This window comes from Pleuronectes platessa, chromosome 4 (genome assembly GCF_947347685.1).
Source record: "Pleuronectes platessa chromosome 4, fPlePla1.1, whole genome shotgun sequence".
Lineage (NCBI taxonomy): Eukaryota > Metazoa > Chordata > Actinopteri > Pleuronectiformes > Pleuronectidae > Pleuronectes > Pleuronectes platessa.
Window position 1 is genome coordinate 30,160,489 of NC_070629.1, and position 16,472 is coordinate 30,176,960.

General features: G+C 47.1%; 1 protein-coding gene across 1 annotated transcript in view; it reads left to right on the plus strand.

Annotated features, from left to right (window-relative positions):
• The window catches only part of znf608 (zinc finger protein 608), a 33,467-nt gene that overhangs the window by 13,322 nt on the left and 3,673 nt on the right, over positions 1–16,472 (plus strand). The window contains exons 2-6 of the mRNA XM_053421125.1: positions 4,156–4,417; positions 9,122–9,209; positions 11,260–13,726; positions 14,747–15,203; positions 16,002–16,171. Coding sequence (XP_053277100.1) covers positions 4,156–4,417; positions 9,122–9,209; positions 11,260–13,726; positions 14,747–15,203; positions 16,002–16,171 — 3,444 coding nt within the window. The remainder of the gene's footprint in view (positions 1–4,155; positions 4,418–9,121; positions 9,210–11,259; positions 13,727–14,746; positions 15,204–16,001; positions 16,172–16,472) is intronic.

Genomic DNA, 16,472 nt, shown 5'->3' on the forward strand with positions numbered 1-16,472 from the left:
GTTAACCCTAACCCTAACGAATTCATGTGTGTGTGTGTGTGTGTGTGACCTCTGATATGAGGTTTGTGTGGTTGCAGGTGTGTGAGGGGATCATGAGTAAAACCATGTCATCGTCTGCATAGAGTCTCCACATCGAAAACCAAACCCCATCACATGGTTTCATATTGTATTAAAAAGCTAAAGGTTGTTTCTGATTGAAAAGTAGAAACCAGGTTTTTTGTTAGAGCAGGAAAACAAGCTTTTGCTTTCGTTCATCACAACTTTCAAGTCGACCTTCTTGTCCCAAGATGATGGAGAATCTGGAGATGATGAGTTCATCATCTGGAGATTATCTTGTGAAACACACTGTTGTGTATCCGATGTGTCTCGTTCTACCTCCTGTTCGAGTACGTGTAGTTTTCTGTGTCGTGGTTTTTGTGTCTGACGCTGTCATTGATTCGTTGAGGAGGAAGAACATGTCTGGATTTAAAGTGACGGGAAGCGAGTGAGACAGGTTGTGTGTTTGTGCTCGGCCCCGGGCTCCATGCATATTTTACTGGATGTTGTGTCTTTGTGTTTTCCCTCCTCCACTGCGACTCCGTTAAAGCAGTGAAACTCCAGTTTCTGCTTCTGTCTCTTCTTGTCTTTAACACGTTGGTCTTTGTTGTCCGGCCAGAGACACCGAAGGCTTCGCAAGACAAGAAATTGGAGACTTAGGAAAAAAAGATGACAACAACGGAAATCAATGATCGCAGACGCCCGAGGCGAGAGCGGTGAAGCAGAGTTTCAATCAGCCCGAGCTGCCGGGAGGCGGCAGAGGGAAACTAACACCGTTAATATCACTGAGCACATTCAGCAGATGAAGTCATCTGGCTCCTGAAGCTGCTCCGGTACCGTCGGCTGCTGTGGAGCTGAAACCTGAACCTTACATCTCGACTCCTGGTTCTTTTTAAGACTGAACGACACACGACTTCTTCTTCTGCTGCTGTGAGAGATGATCACGCAGTGGAAGAGGTCGATTCCCCGTCAAACAGAAAAATAAACAGACTTTATTTTAAGCTTGATAATTAGACTTTCCTTCAGCAGCTTTGTTCAGTGTGGACTGTTATATGACCACGGTACAGCCTCAGGTGACACTGCATCATCAGAGGCTGCAGCAGGTTTATCATCCACCCGTCACCTCCATCAGCTCAGAGTTGTAGTTTGTTGGATTTCACTGAAAAGATGGAAGCTGTAGTTTTTTCAGGGTCTGGAAGTTTCATCATAAAGTCGGAAAACTCTCGTTAATCGATTCTGGAAATGTAAAACTTTTGTTTGGATAAAATAATAATTTCATTGTGATCAAAATATTGTTATGTTCCTTCCAGATAATGATTCTGATACCTGCCGTACATGCGCCATTTTAAATTGCTCACATGTTAGCTCGCTCTGGCTAACGCTAGAGCCTGTAGGCAGCACAGTGTAACTGCGGCTTGAAGCAGTGAAGAAGAATTGATTCCCTGTAATTAGATGTAAACATGTTAATTAGATCTTGGTGAGCTGCTTGGTTTTATCTCCTTAGTTCCCTTTAGAGCTTGTCCCTCCTGTGAGTGGTGCCCCAGCAGAGGCTGTTTATTAAAACAGGTCACAGTGTACGATCATTTATAGACGTGAGAATGAAATCTGACTAATCGTCAATTCATTGATCACCAGAAAATAAACCAGCAACAACAGAGAGAAAGAAGAGAACAGACGCTAACGACACGATAAAGGTGGAAACACAAAAGCTTGACAAATGAAAAAGAGTAATTTTTTCATGTGGTTGTTATTATACATCACTAAGGTACGTTTTGTTCATGTTTGTCTCTTAGCAGGATTACACAAAAACTACTGGAATACTTGAATAGTACTTGGAACAGTGAAGAGCTCCTTTAATGTTCTGTATCTATAAAGATCTGTTCTGGTCCTGATGACACTCAAAGCTCTTTACAGTTCACAGGGCTCAGTATCAGGTGGGGAAGACTGGGATCGAACCCCCGGCAGCGACCGTTCTACCCCCCCCCCCCCCCCCCCCCCCACCCCACCCCCCGCAGCCACAGCCACTCTGTCTGGAACGAAGAATGTTCAGATGACATCCAGTCCAATCAGATCTGTCTCCACGCTCTGTATTGAACACATCAGTTTGAAGTAGATATGAGGAAGGCTTCTCTAGGTGAATTATATGTTAAATTATACAGACGGTGATTCGTCTTATTTAGATTATCAATAATTAGCCTTTAGTTAATGAGGATGAGTGACGGCTTACTTTTTTATTCAGAAGTGAAACACTAACACCAGATTAACCCCAAAATCTGAAGTGTTCGCTCAGACGTATGAAATCACAGCAGATCGTCCGATAGAGGGAAAAACCGGCTGCTCTGGCTGCTCTGGCTGCTCTGGCTGCTCTGGCTGCTCTGGCTGCTCTGGCTGCTCTGGCTGCTCAGCGTCAAGGTCACATTGGGTTCCCCCGTTCTGCACCATCGCATGCTAATCAGTCTTGTGTAACCATGAAGTCGCAGTCGTTTTTTTTAGAAGAGTTCTGCTGCTGTCTGACTTTTTAATTAAGAAACTGTGGAGAACGGCTGATTTGTTTGAGGCGCTCAGCTCACGGGGGGGCGGCCTCGTGCTTTATTGTTATTTTGCCGTGTGACTCTGTCCCGACTGACTGTGGCTGCAGCCGAGCGTTTTTATTCCAAGCGTCTGAAGGAGGAGAAAAAAAAGACGTTAACAGCGGAAGAGAAATCTCAGGGGATCCCGATTATTCTCTTCCAGTTAATTAGCTCTGTGATTTGGTAGAAGTCATCCTGGGTGGTCCTCGTCAGCAGCTGAGTGGGAGTTAACAGACTGCGACAGGAAGCGCACACGATCATCGCTTTTATGTTTTATTGCTATTTTGTTAGGATACATTTGCATTTTTTGATTTAAACAAACCTGCTTTGATACCTGGAGTAGAGACTCTGGGACTGAGACTGAATCCTGAGCAGCTCAGGGACCAGAGGAGGGAAGAGGAACGTTTTCAAACAGGAAGCTTCAAACCTTCAGAGGGAAACGTCAAAGCAAATAAAAAGGACTTGAACTTTTCATTAAAATCTAATTTGACATGACACACTATTGGTTTGAATATATTTTGGTTGCATTGGCTTTGCTCTGTGGCGTCACTGACTCAGGGCACTGACGGGTCAAGTTGATCGTGCTGCCACTGCTGGGTTTGAAATCAAGATCATGAAACAGGTTTTATTTCCTTTCCACCAAAGACGGCTGAAGCTTGAGGCTTGTTAGCTTGTTCCAATTCAGAGGTTTGAAGACCGATTGAGTCTCAGCATCTTGACTAAGTTTTCAGAATTCACGACAGATTCATCCTTCTGTTCCTGAGCGACAAAGGATCCAATAAATCCTCCTTGGGCCAAATTATTATTCCAGGAGTCATTGAGTGACAGAGCTAACGAGCTAGCCAGGTGGGCAGCCTCTCAGGATGAAGGATGTGTTCCCTGAAATTGGAACTGGTTTCACTTTGGAATCTCTTCACATCTCAAACTGGTTGTGATGGTTGTCAAAGCTCACCGTGGCCTCCCTCCCTACATATATTAAATGAGCCTGGACGGACGTGGTCGCTTAATGTGGTTTTTCTAGTTTGTGGTTTCTAATCCCTTTAACACTGAATATCTGCTGGTGTCCAGTCGCCGTGTCGGAGCTGCACCTGTGACCTTGGCTGTGACCTCTGCAGCTAAAGGCCCAGAAGAGGGACTTTTAAGAACAGCTCAGAGAAAGTCTTTAAAGACTTGACGTGGCCGAGCAGGAGAATCTCTCATCGCTCGTGATGAGTTATCTGTCGAGCCCGTGATCTTCACTGAGTCGTAACAGCGCTCGAATAAAATGTTGGTGTTTCCTGCAGCTTCGGAAAAACTTCCCTGCACCAAAAATAATGTTTCTCCTACTCAGAGTTTAATGTTGCTGCTGTGATGGTGATTATTTACATGAACACTTTTATAGAAGCTGCAGGAGGCTGCGGTTCTCAAATAGAAAAACTTATTTTGAGCAGTGAACACAAGAGCAAAATTATGAGAAAAATACTAACGTTAATCATAAGTAAAGTTCTTACGTCTTCTCCTGAGTCACCAGAGAAACTTTGTGATCTCTAACGAATCCTCTTCTCTCCAGGTCGACCCCATGTTCACTGTGCCGGCCCCCCCCGCCCCGGGCCACCCCGGCTGCTCTCTGCCCTCGGCTCCTTCCTTCTACCCTCCGGCCCTGCCCACCTCCAACCCTATGCAGATGGCAGTGAGGACCAGGTCCATCGGCACCAACACCCAGGATGGAGGCGTCTCTGGGCCCCTGGAGGACGACCCGGCCGGTCTGGGGCCGTGTCAGCCCGGGACCAGCGTGAACCTGGAGGGCATCGTGTGGCACGAGACCGACGAAGGTAGGAAGCGTTCCTGAGAAGTTCACCGTGAAAACATCTCCTAAGAAATGTGTTTTAGATGTTTTTATAGTGTGCAGTCTGTGATTACTCGCCTGTGAGAACGCCACTGAAACATCTAAATCATAAAAAAGATAAATAATAACCATGTGTTGAGTGTTGATGAGGGGGAGCTAAGTGTTCATCTTCCTTTGTTTCCTCGATGTTTAGTGTGAAGCTCAGAATGGAAGCTGAATCTTTCAGGCTTCACTGAGGCAGAAACAGATCTGCAGCTTTTCTGATCCCTGAACTCGACGTCACTTTAGAAAACACACAGATCAGACGTCTCCTCTGAGTTTTAAATCGACGGCTATAAAACCGTTTTTATTGAAGTGGGTCTGTGTGAAAGCTTCACTTTATCCTTTCCACCTAAATCTCCTGCAGTAAATGTGTGAAGACTCATTTGCAGTCTGCAGTGAGTGTTTGTTTAGCTCGTCCTCATTAAAGCTAAAGACAGGACGAGGCTGGAGACTCCCACTCTTCATTTAGAAGCTGGAGCCGAGGTCTCCTGAGGAATCGTTTCTCAGGTTTACTCGAGATTTGAAAACGCTGCTCAGCTCAGCAGAAAAACAAAATAACCAAAACATAATCTGTTTTCATCCTGGAGCTGGTTCAGTTCTTATCATGTGACCTACATATGGAGTCTGTTTGGTTTGTCTGTGTCTCTCCACGACCTTTGACCTCTCCAGAGCTGAGGCTGGCGGTGGTCTGATGTTTGTTATGGAAACAAAAACCTTTGGTTATGTTTTGTTCAAAGTTCAAGACTCTCTGTGTTTTCTGACCTGGCTCCGAGATGTGGGAGGAGTCTCTGTCCGAGTCAGATCTGAAAACTCATTTATTCTCTAAATGATCTTTATTGACCTGATTCTTAATGTTTAAGAAGTTTAGTCTCAGTCTGGGAACTTTCAGTGTCCCCTCCGGGCAGCACGGACCTGAAGTCCATGTTGGGAAGTGAAGGCGTCTTCAGATTATTCAGATTCTCACTAGAAAAAATGAATCTTTGATTAGCGTCCTGGGAACTGATCCTTCTGTCTTCCATCCCAGTTTGTGTTTTATCATCGTCTCTTTATCTGTTTAACCTGGAGACCACAGACTTGCCCTGTTTGCCTGAACTGGGAGATGTTGCAACCATTGTTGGTTTGAAAAACAAATCTACAAGAACAAATATCAGCTGCTTATCTTTGTCTTGAGTGTTTCAGGCACGTTTTACCTCCCAAATAAAAATAACAAAAATCCAGTTTATATTTGAACACGATTGGATCCAAAACACGAAGAGAAGTGGAGCCAGAAACTGGTCCAACACTTTAAAAAGCGACTCTGTGGGAGGACGCGGCAGCGGATCAGACGACCGGATGATTCACCCGTCGATTCCTTCGCCGCCGCACTTTGATGGGCTGTTAACGAGGACGGCGCTCGGCCTGGCAGCCTCTCAGCGGAGGTTTAATACCTGACTGCAGGCTGCTAATGAATAAATCCCATCTCACGCTGCCAGCCGCCGGGCCTCTGAAGGGGAGCCGGGTTCGGTGGAGAGGCGTTTGTATCCAGGCCCGGTTCTAATTAACGCAGCTCTTCACTCTGGACACAAGAAGAAGAGAAGAAAACACAAACAGGACACAAGGAAACATCATCACGAGCCACGAGCTTCTCAACAAGAGAGAGATGAGGGAGGAGGGAGGAATCACACAGTAACACCCTGAGCATGAGAGAGTCAGAGAGGCGGAGTCAGAGAGGCGGAGTCAGAGAGGCGGAGTCAGAGAGGCGGAGTCAGAGAGGCGGAGTCAGAGAGGCGATCGGTGACAGTCATGTGAAAACACTCTGGGTTTATTTCACATGTGAATATGTTTCTTCGTGATTCAGAGTCTGTTTTGTAAAAACCTTCAGATCCACAGACTCAAACCACAAATCAGAGACGTTACAAAATGAAAGTAGTGAAACGTCCAATAAACAACACTGTAAATACTCTTATACCTTAAATACATGAAACTACTGGCTGCCTGGACGCAGGTCAAACATCAAGCCGCCTGCAGGCAGATTTTAAAGGTCCCTGAGTTTGTAATTAACAGTCTCTGATGTTTTTAAATCTCACTGCAGTAGAATCAAATTCCTGGATTCAAACCAAAATCCTGTTTCTCGGCCGTTCCCTGAACTTTTCCTCCAGATTTATTTGAGCTCCCCCCCCCCCCCCTCAGCAGAGGTAATGGATGCAGGAAGCATCAAAGCGTTGTTGTGTCTTCAGGTTTGTGTGAATACACAAACTGAATCTGCAGCATCCAGATGAACAGCAGCATACGTAGATGACAGGAGATGTAAATCTGCAGATGTACACAGACTAATAAAGACAAACACAAATACAACAACATGCAGAGTGTGTTTCAGGGAGAGTCTGAAGATTCAGGAGAGAAACTGAGACATGGACAGAAGAGAAGAACCTCCGTCTGTCCGTGTCCCAGCAGGACGGACAGAGAACAGACAGAATGAGAGGTTTTGTCTGTATTTTTTAAATCGTCAGAGGAATGAAGAGATGGAGAGGAATATAAAGATGGAGGGAGAGGGAGGGGGGGGGGGTTGAGGGAGGATGGTTTCAGATGGAGCGACACATCAGAGGAACAGCGTCAGAGAGACAAAGAGAGCGAGACGTGAGGAGCTTGTTTCCGTCCTGACAGGTCGTCCCTGCTGCTCGGGGACGATCGCTCAGGAGGAGCCGCAACCATGACCCCCCCACAGCCAACCAGCGGCGGTGGCAGGATTCAATGGGGAGACGGAGGTTGCATGTTAATTAAGCAGAATGCTAATTGGATAAGCAGAGGAGAGAAGAAGAAACCACTCCCCCCACTCGTCGCCCTGCAGGAGACCAGAGTCTGATGAGCTCTAATCAGATGCTGATTGTTTGTGTGTCTGTGTGTCTGTGTGTATGTCTGTCGGTCTGTGTGTCTGTCTGTCTGTCTGTCTGTCTGTGTGTCTGTGTGTCTGTCTGTGTGTCTGTCTGTCTGTGTGTCTGTGTGTCTGTCTGTCTGTCTGTCTGTCTGTGTGTCTGTCTGTCTGTCTGTGTGTCTGTCTGTCTGTGTGTCTGTGTGTCTGTCTGTCTGTCTGTGTGTCTGTCTGTCTGTCTGTCTGTCTGTCTGTGTGTCTGTCTGTGTGTCTGTCTGTGTGTCTGTCTGTGTGTCTGTCTGTCTGTGTGTCTGTCTGTCTGTGTGTCTGTGTGTCTGTCTGTCTGTCTGTCTGTCTGTGTGTCTGTCTGTCTGTCTGTGTGTCTGTCTGTCTGTGTGTCTGTGTGTCTGTCTGTCTGTCTGTGTGTCTGTCTGTCTGTCTGTCTGTCTGTCTGTGTGTCTGTCTGTGTGTCTGTCTGTGTGTCTGTCTGTCTGTCTGTCTGTGTGTCTGTCTGTCTGTCTGTCTGTCTGTCTGTCTGTCTGTGTGTCTGTCTGTCTGTCTGTCTGTCTGTCTGTCTGTCTGTCTGTCTGTCTGTGTGTCTGTGTGTGTGTCTGTCTGTGTGTCTGTCTGTCTGTCTGTCTGTCTGTCTGTGTGTGTGTCTGTCTGTCTGTCTGTCTGTCTGTCTGTCTGTCTGTGTGCCTGTCTGTGTGTCTGTCTGTGCCTGTGTCACAGACTGTAAATAAAGATGGAGGAGATTTTTATGAAGATGACCAAAGTGTGAATTTGCTCAAAATGAAGCAACGTTTATGGAGAATTTTATTTCTTTAAATATGACTCTGCCTCAATTTATATCTTTGTCATAACAACATAAGTCATTTTTTAAAATAAAAAATCTTGTTTCTCTTATTGGAAAGTTTTTGCCCCTAATGTTAGTTTTTCACTTCATCAGGCTCTGATGCAGAATGTAAATGTGAGTCTGTGATAAATCGTGGAAAATATATTTTGGCAAAACCTCAAAACTAATTTATTTAAAGAGAATTTCGCTGATTAATCAAAACTCTGCGTCTCATTAACTGTGGATCTGTGTTGTCGACCTCAGGGCCTCGTGATGAGAAACTCAAATCTCTCTCTTGTTAAAATGAGAGTCGCACTTCTCCGCCCTTCTTTCTTCATTCCGCAGCGCAGCCTTTTCATTTTGAGAACATCATTTATTCATTTCCCTCCAAACTCTGCCCTCGCTTTCAAATGGTCCCTGTGCCCCCCCCCCCCCCCCCCCCCCGCTGCCTCTGTGCACTCGACAGCGGTTCAGCTTTGCAACATGAACATAAAATGAATAAATCATGTTTAGAGAACGACGGCCTTCATGTGTGTTTCCTCTGCTCGTGTTGTGGTGTTGTGACAGTGACCACATCACGGCTCTAATTGACGAGCAGGAAGTTGTGTGTTTGTTTCTAAGCCGTGATGTTTCCACAATCTGATTTGCCTGACGTTGCCTCGGGCGCTTCACAAAATGGAGGTTAATGGTTTTCAAATGTCAAGTCTGAGCGCGTGAGAGAGAAGGTGAAGGAGAGAGAGGAGGAGGAGGAGGAGGAGGAGGAGGAGGAAGCTCCTTCTTTCCCCCGATTAGAGTTTGAATATCCGGGTTTTAATTTTCCTTCCAGCCCAGAAACCTGACAGGAATAGAAACGATTCATTTCTTATCCTCATGACAAAGACTCGAGGATTCCTGCAGCTCCAGAGGCCGATAGAGACGACCTGTTGAGAAGGAGCTGACCTCTCTGTGTCCTGTGTGACTGACAGGTGTCCTGGTGGTGAACGTGACGTGGAGGAAGAGGACCTACGTGGGAACCTTGTTGGACTGCACCAAACACGACTGGGCCCCCCCGAGGTAACAGCACTCTATTCCACATCCTCTCTTTCAAACTACATATATACAAAAATACAAATATACAGAGTCCAGAGCGTTTGGTTTATTCACCAGCCAATCAGAGGCAGGGTGAGAGCTACTGTAGAGACTGTGAGATCATGTTCTATTCTCCTGTAGAAGTCTGAATGATATCTGCTCTGTATTAATACAAACGTGTTTTATTCACGATGTCAAGGAGAAGTACTACACTACCCACAATCCTCCAGTGTAGTAGCCATGTCTCTGATTGGTGGAGCTTGTATGGGAACGTTTAACACAACCACAGAAATCATGTCGGCTGCAATTGGATCGTTTAGCATCACTACACATTACTACACATTACTACACAAGGTTACTACACTACACACTATATTACAACACTATATAAACATCAAGGTTAAATTAGAGACGTAGCTTGAATGGTAGGAAATGGATCTTTCCCAGTGGTTTATGGGATGTGTAGTTCCTTCACTCTTAGAATAATTGCTTACAAAGTCTTGTACATTTGACTTTTTAACATTTTCCTAAATATTTTTGTTCAGAATCAAATGTTTTATGGTCACATTTCATCTCGTGGATCGACCTGGATCCACGTTAACGTTGAGCTTCAGTGTCTCGTCAGACTCGTCACCTGTCACAGTGCACGATGATGATTGACAGCCGGTTTCCATTAGATGTGTTGAAATATACAGCAACTGTAACGTCTGAAATCACACACTGAGTTTATCTCCTTGTAAGATCCGACCATTTTATCAATTGTTATTCTTATTGCCCTTTATTTGCTGGTGATTGTTTTTCTTGATTAACTGAAAGGAGCGCTTGTTTCTGTCAAAGTGCTTTAATGTTGCTGAAATGATAAAAACTCTCATTTGGCTCTGGGGCCGTCAGCTGTTGTTCCACGATGAGCTGGAGCAGAACCCACTGGTTCCAGCGCAGAGTGGTTCCTGTGCTGCTGAGTGGAAGTTGTGACTCTGCTCACGAGCTGAAACCGCTCAATTATTGCTCTTGCATGAAAATTATTGTTTTCATGGCAATTACAGCTTAATCTCAGAAACCAGCGTCTGAATTGTTTTTTCCATTTGGACGTTTGAATTGGGCTTTATTATATAATTCAATGAGATGAAACGTTTCCTCTGACGAGTCGTTATCACCGCAAGATACAAGATGTGATGATTAAACTAAAATAACAAAATATAATTATGTGTTTATTATAAACATCTGTGCTTCATCACTCGTCAGATCCAAATTGCTTTTTGAAACCTCCTTGGAATGCCAAAGAAGATGTGTTAGACGTTAGTCACACGTTCCCACAGCGTCAGTGACATTCGGGGACAAACTGATGTAGGAAAGCAATTACAAACATCTGAGGAAATGTGAGATATCATCGTTTTAAAATCACAGGGGGGGAAAAGGCTGCTGTCAACGTGCTCTGCAGTCTGTTCCATTAATAAGGTGATTAAGCCCCAAAACAGTCCTTCCAAGGTCAGAATTTATTCATGGAGTGTTTAACACCACGCAGCCCGGTGATGTAGCTTTGTAATTAATGCAAGAAAGGCCAAGACGAGGTTTACACTGTGGATAATCATACATAAATCAGTTTTTGACATGGTATCAGACAGGTTCTAGATATACACGACAATGTGTGCCTGTAGAAAAGCATCACCAGTGTTGAGATGCGAGGCACTGACGTAAACAGCAGGAGGAGACTTCAGAGGGACGGAGTGTGAATGCAGAATGAATCCGTATCAAACACAGAGATAACTGGGGAGTGCACAGGTTTTCTTTGTGTTATCAAAAGAGAAGCAGACGTTGTGCAGTGAAAAATCAATTTCTATCCCGGGCGTCAGGGTCTGAACGAGCCCTGAATGATGATGTGCTCTGAGCCGGATGCTGTGAGGGTTCAGTTTGGGTGATGATGTGAACTAGAAAATAAAATGTGATACGATGTGAGGTGATAAGTTCGATATGATCTATCGCCTCCAGATTGTCAGTAAGTGATTATTAAGCAGAATTGTCCTCTTCCTCTGTCCAGGTTTTGTGAGTCGCCCTCCAGTGACCCCGAGCTGCCAGGCGGGCGTGGCCGGGGGAAGCGGATGCGCATGGCGATGGCCGAGCGTCCCTGCGTTGAGCCGGCGCCTCCTGCCAAGGTCAGAGGTCTCACACAGCACAGGAGCCGCGGAGGGGGCGTGGCCGGAACCTCTGCGCCGATCCACAGCAAGGGACGGAGAGGCAGCCTCAACCTCATCAACAGCACCTGCCGAGCTCCAGCTTCTTTCTTCACCGTGGACGATGTGAAGTCTTCCCACAGCGCCCCCTCCCTGTCGTCTGGGAAGCGAAAGAACAAACCTCCGGCCGACCTGGACCTCAGCCTGGTCTCTTCTGACGACATCAAAAATGGCAACGGGAAGCGGATTCGAGCCAAATCCCGCAGCGCCCCGTCCACCCCGCAGGGCAAATCTGACCCCTCCTTCATGGATCCAGGGGGAGGTTGTGCCTCTTCACCACCCCCGCCCATTCTCATTGACTGTCCCCACCCCAACTGCACTAAACGCTACAAGCACATCAATGGCCTGCGCTACCACCAGACACATGCACACCTGGAGGCCGAGGAGCAGAGGAAGCCTGAGCTGGAGCCCATGAAGGACGGAGAGAGTGAGGAGCGACTATCAGACTGTGAGGACACCAGCAGCAACATCACATACGACCTCACAGAGCCTCACATCAGCACTAATGCCAACAGTTCCTCTAAGAAACCTGCACCTCTCTACAAGGTGACCACGGTAGGGTCTCCTAAGAACAGACGGCTACTCCTGAGTACCGACCACAGCCCCACAGCTAACTCTAAAACCAGAAGAACCTCACTGCTAAAAGATGGGCTCATCGATGACCTCAGTAATCTGCCCATCATCTCCAACATGACCGTGGTCCTGGAGAACTGCATGGTCCCAGACAGGAACTCCATGGTGGAGATGCCCAAACTCGAAGCTGAAGGTTTGATCGACAAGAAGGGAGGCGCATGTGATAAAGGCAAGAAGGCCAATGGGAAGGTGGAGAAACTTTCCAAGTCACGGACAAACCGGCCAATTGCTCCAGCTCCTGCTCCTCCCAAGCTGATCGCCATACCCAATGCAACGTATCCCCCCGGCACAGCAGATACTGCCCCCCCACAGCAGCCCTCTCCCATGGCAGCTGTGGGTCTCACGAGTAAAACCCTTCCTCTAAAACCCATCAAACCAAAGCTGAGCATCGTTGTGGAGCCGACCCTCGTCAAAGCAACACTGGTTCCCTGCAGCAAAGAGACCAGGAAGAAGGAAAAGCGGAGGCTGAAGGACAAACATAACAAAGACGAGTCCACCAGGACACCTAATGGAGACAGCAGCGGCATCAAAATGGAGGATGGTGGTGGCGGATCTAAAACGGGTGGCAAGGAAATTTCTGGAAGCCTTCTGAAGGAACACCTCAGCAAGCAGGACGTGATGAATGGACTCACAGAAAGCCAAGAGAGCAGGATGGCCAGTATCCGTGCAGAGGCCGATAAGGTCTACACCTTCACCGACAACGCTCCCAGTCCCTCCATCGGCAGCTCCTCGCGGCTCGACGCCGGTGGGAGCTGCCTGGTAGCAGCTGACAGCAGCAGCAAGAACAACAGTCCCGCCTACTCCGACATCTCAGATGCCGGGGACGATGGATCCTCTGAATGTCGGTCAGATGGCCTCAGATCCAAGTCGGGCTCGTCTGCCTCTTCTGACGTGAGCTCAAATGGTAACCAGAGTAGCTCTGGTAAGACCCCTCCCACTTCATCTGCCCCATCTTCAAAAGACTCCCAGTCTCCATACTACCACAGCTACGAACCCTACTACCTGCCGGGGTACATGCAGTCGGAGAGGCAGATCAGCAGCAGTGTTGCTTTCCACAAAAGCTCTGCCCATGACGGCAAAGGGAAAGACAGAAAGGAAGAAGTGAAGGAGGATGACAAAAGTTCTTCCAACGAGTTCTTGGACTCTAAGAAAGGCGATGGACCGCCTCAATCTCAGCTGCAGCTGGCCATGAGTCAGACCCAGACTGCGTTAGCCCAGTCCCTGTACTATGGCCAGTACTCCAGAGGACTTTACATGGACCAGAAAATCTTACTGGCCTCCAAATGCTGTGACCAGCCACCAGGTGCCAAGCAGAGGGGCGAGAGGGGTCAGGGGTTGAGAGACAGTGAGGACCTCAAACACATGGTTGGAGGACCAGCCAGTGGACCCCTGCTAGGGAAGGGTCCGGACGGAACTAAAGGCTGCTGTCCCAAACCCATCCTGTCCTACGTGGAGATGAGTGAGAGAGGAGAAAGGGGACAGGGTCTGAGCTTGAAGGCGGTTCACGGTGCCCTGTTGGACCAGCACCAGGTCTCGATGAAAGACTGTGATGACATCAAGTCACCCTCTTCTTCTTCCTCTTCATCCCTCCACAACGCGAACAGTCAGACAGATCTGGACTCAAATGTTTCCTTTTCCAGTGTAAGTTTCTCCCTCTGTTTATAACCCTCCGCCGCTGATGGTTCTGATGGTGCTGATGGTGCTGATGGTGCTGATGGTTCTGATGGTGCTGTTGGTTCTGATGGTGCTGTTGGTGCTTCATTAAGAGATTCATCACAGGTGGTGCAGAGCGAAACCAGTCGGTGCTAATTTCAAAGACCGAGTGGCTTCTGTGCTGCTGCAGCTCGACTCTGCCAAAAAGTCATTTTGGTTTAACTCGAAACCATGAATTTTGATTTGATGGATGAAAATGATTTTTAATGTTTAGAATGAGAATGATCGGAAGGAATGTGTAATTCCAACTTTAGCTGTAAATGTAAAAGATAAAATCTAAAAGAAACAAAGTAAACTTTCTAATAACTGTTGGTTTTGATACGAGCTGCTCCTTCAGAAAGTTGTACAGGTTTTTAATCGTGTGTCATCTCACAATGCATTTAACAGCCAACTCATGCTGGCTCATGTAAAACTGTTGTATGAATGGAATGCACGCTGGGGGGGGGGGTTTCCTTGGATTTGGCTGCAGCTTATCATTTGTGAGCCGTGTCTTGATTGGTGTCATTGAGGAGGAACGCCACGCCCCCCCCCCCCCCCCCCCCCGCTGAATGGCCGCCTGCTGTTGAATACATCGTCATCCTTCATCAACATCCCACCCAGAGTCAGTGATAGTCTGTCTGTGGCTCTGTCCACTCACGTGCACAGTGTTTCCTCTATATTCACTCAGCAGCGGTGGGCCGCCGCAGCAGGAAGTTCTCCACCCTGCTCAAAAAGTCTATGTGCAAATGAAAGTATTGAATCAGCCTAAATCGAGGCTAACATTTAGACTTACTATGAAAAGGGCATTTGGTATTGAGCTCTGTGAATGGGCATAGTTAAACCCAAACTGGGACAGAGACATGGACTGAAGCTGAACTGAGCTCAAATCAACTCCCACCCACCACTGTTAACAAAGCATTATAGGGGAAACACTGCAACTAGCACCAACACTTGTCCCCATCGATCTAGCCCCCCGACGGCCCGGCCTGGGCTCACCGCCTCGCTCACAGCAAGTACATCGAGCTGCAGCACGGGGAGGAGGCCGAGGAGGGGGAAGCCGACAGGAGCAAGGAGTGGGGAGCTACCGTGGAGCCGGCCGGGGCCAAGATGACCTCAGGAGGAGGAGACAGAGGAGCAGGCGGGGAGGCAAAAAAAGCCAGAGTCCATGGATCCCACGATCTCCCTCCAGTCATCGACCCCGAGGACTCCGACCGGCTGGAGGGGCTGGAGGATCAGGGTCAGGAGCCAATAGGAGGGCTTTCTGAGGAGTCTCAGAGCGCCCGGGCAGCGGTGTCTCCTCCCATGACGCCCCAGCAGCCCTACATCCAGTACCAGCACTCCTCCTACCCGCCCTACCTGGCGATGTGCGAGAGCAGCGGGGCCTCCTACCGAGGGGTGTCCCCAACGCTGGTCCACAACTACCCAGGTCAGAGTCCGGGCTCAACGCCGTCAACACCACCACCGAGCTGGTTAGCGTTGGTTGTTGTGTTTGTCGACACTGAACAGATTCAATCTTCTCATTTTACTCACAGCCAGAAAGCAAATTACACAAAAACCAACAAGCTCAGTTACACTGGAATGTTCATGCTGACAAAATGCTGGCAATTAGCCGATGTTTGGTTACGGCAGCTGAGCCGTGTGCTAGCTAACAGCTGATCCTTTAGCAACTGCTGAGGAGCTAATACACTGTTCTCAGATCAGATCAGTGAAGAAGATCAGATCATAAGAATCAGTTTCTCCAGCAGATCAAATACAGAATAAATACAGGCTCAAACAAAATGATATCAAAGTCGAATAAAACTGAATAAATAAAACAATATAAAAACAACTACACACAGATACTGAATTTAAAGTCATGCAATATATCTAATACAATATATGATAGAGTGCAGTATATCAGTGATGTGAGTTGTGTGCAAACTTTCAAATAAAATTAGACAAGATCTACCTTTTGAAAAAATTTAAATTGAGAGCAGCACAAGGGGAACATTTATTAACAAATAAAACTACGCAAAAATAATCCAGAATAAATAAGATAAAAATAGAACTAGTATACAACATATGGTTGTTTTATAAATGTGCGAATTAAAGATAAAAGTTGTGTATTTGTGCAATTTGTGCAATTTGTCCAAATGTTTTTTCAGATACAATTTACAGTAAGTGCAGCAGACCCTCATAGATTTAGGTATTTTAGTAAACGTCCTCGTTCTCCTGTGTGCTCCAGGTTTCCACTACCCTCTGTACGGCAAGACGGCCGGCCGGGAGGAGTCAGAGGTGACCCCACCCGGCCGAGGGGGGGCGGTGAGCAGCAAGCAGAGCAGCGACTCCACCTCCTCGTCGGCCATGGAGCTGCTGCAGCAGCAGAGCCACCAGTACCACGGGAAATCTCCTGCTGTGAGACTTTCACTTTACTGCAGCAGCCACACAACACACAGACACACACACACCTGACGTAGAGAAGGTCAAACACAACAGGAAGTGAGATTTAAATCCACCGCTTACAAAGAGTGACACTAATGCTTCACTCACTTTAACTGCTGCAGTTCCATTTAACGCTCAGGACATTTACAATATCTTGTAATGACTTTATTGAGTTTCTGGCAGGAGGGAGCGTTCATCACAATATGAGGCTGACACACACTCACACTCATATCTCTGCTGCGGTAACACATAAAGTAAATGGACAAATCAATAA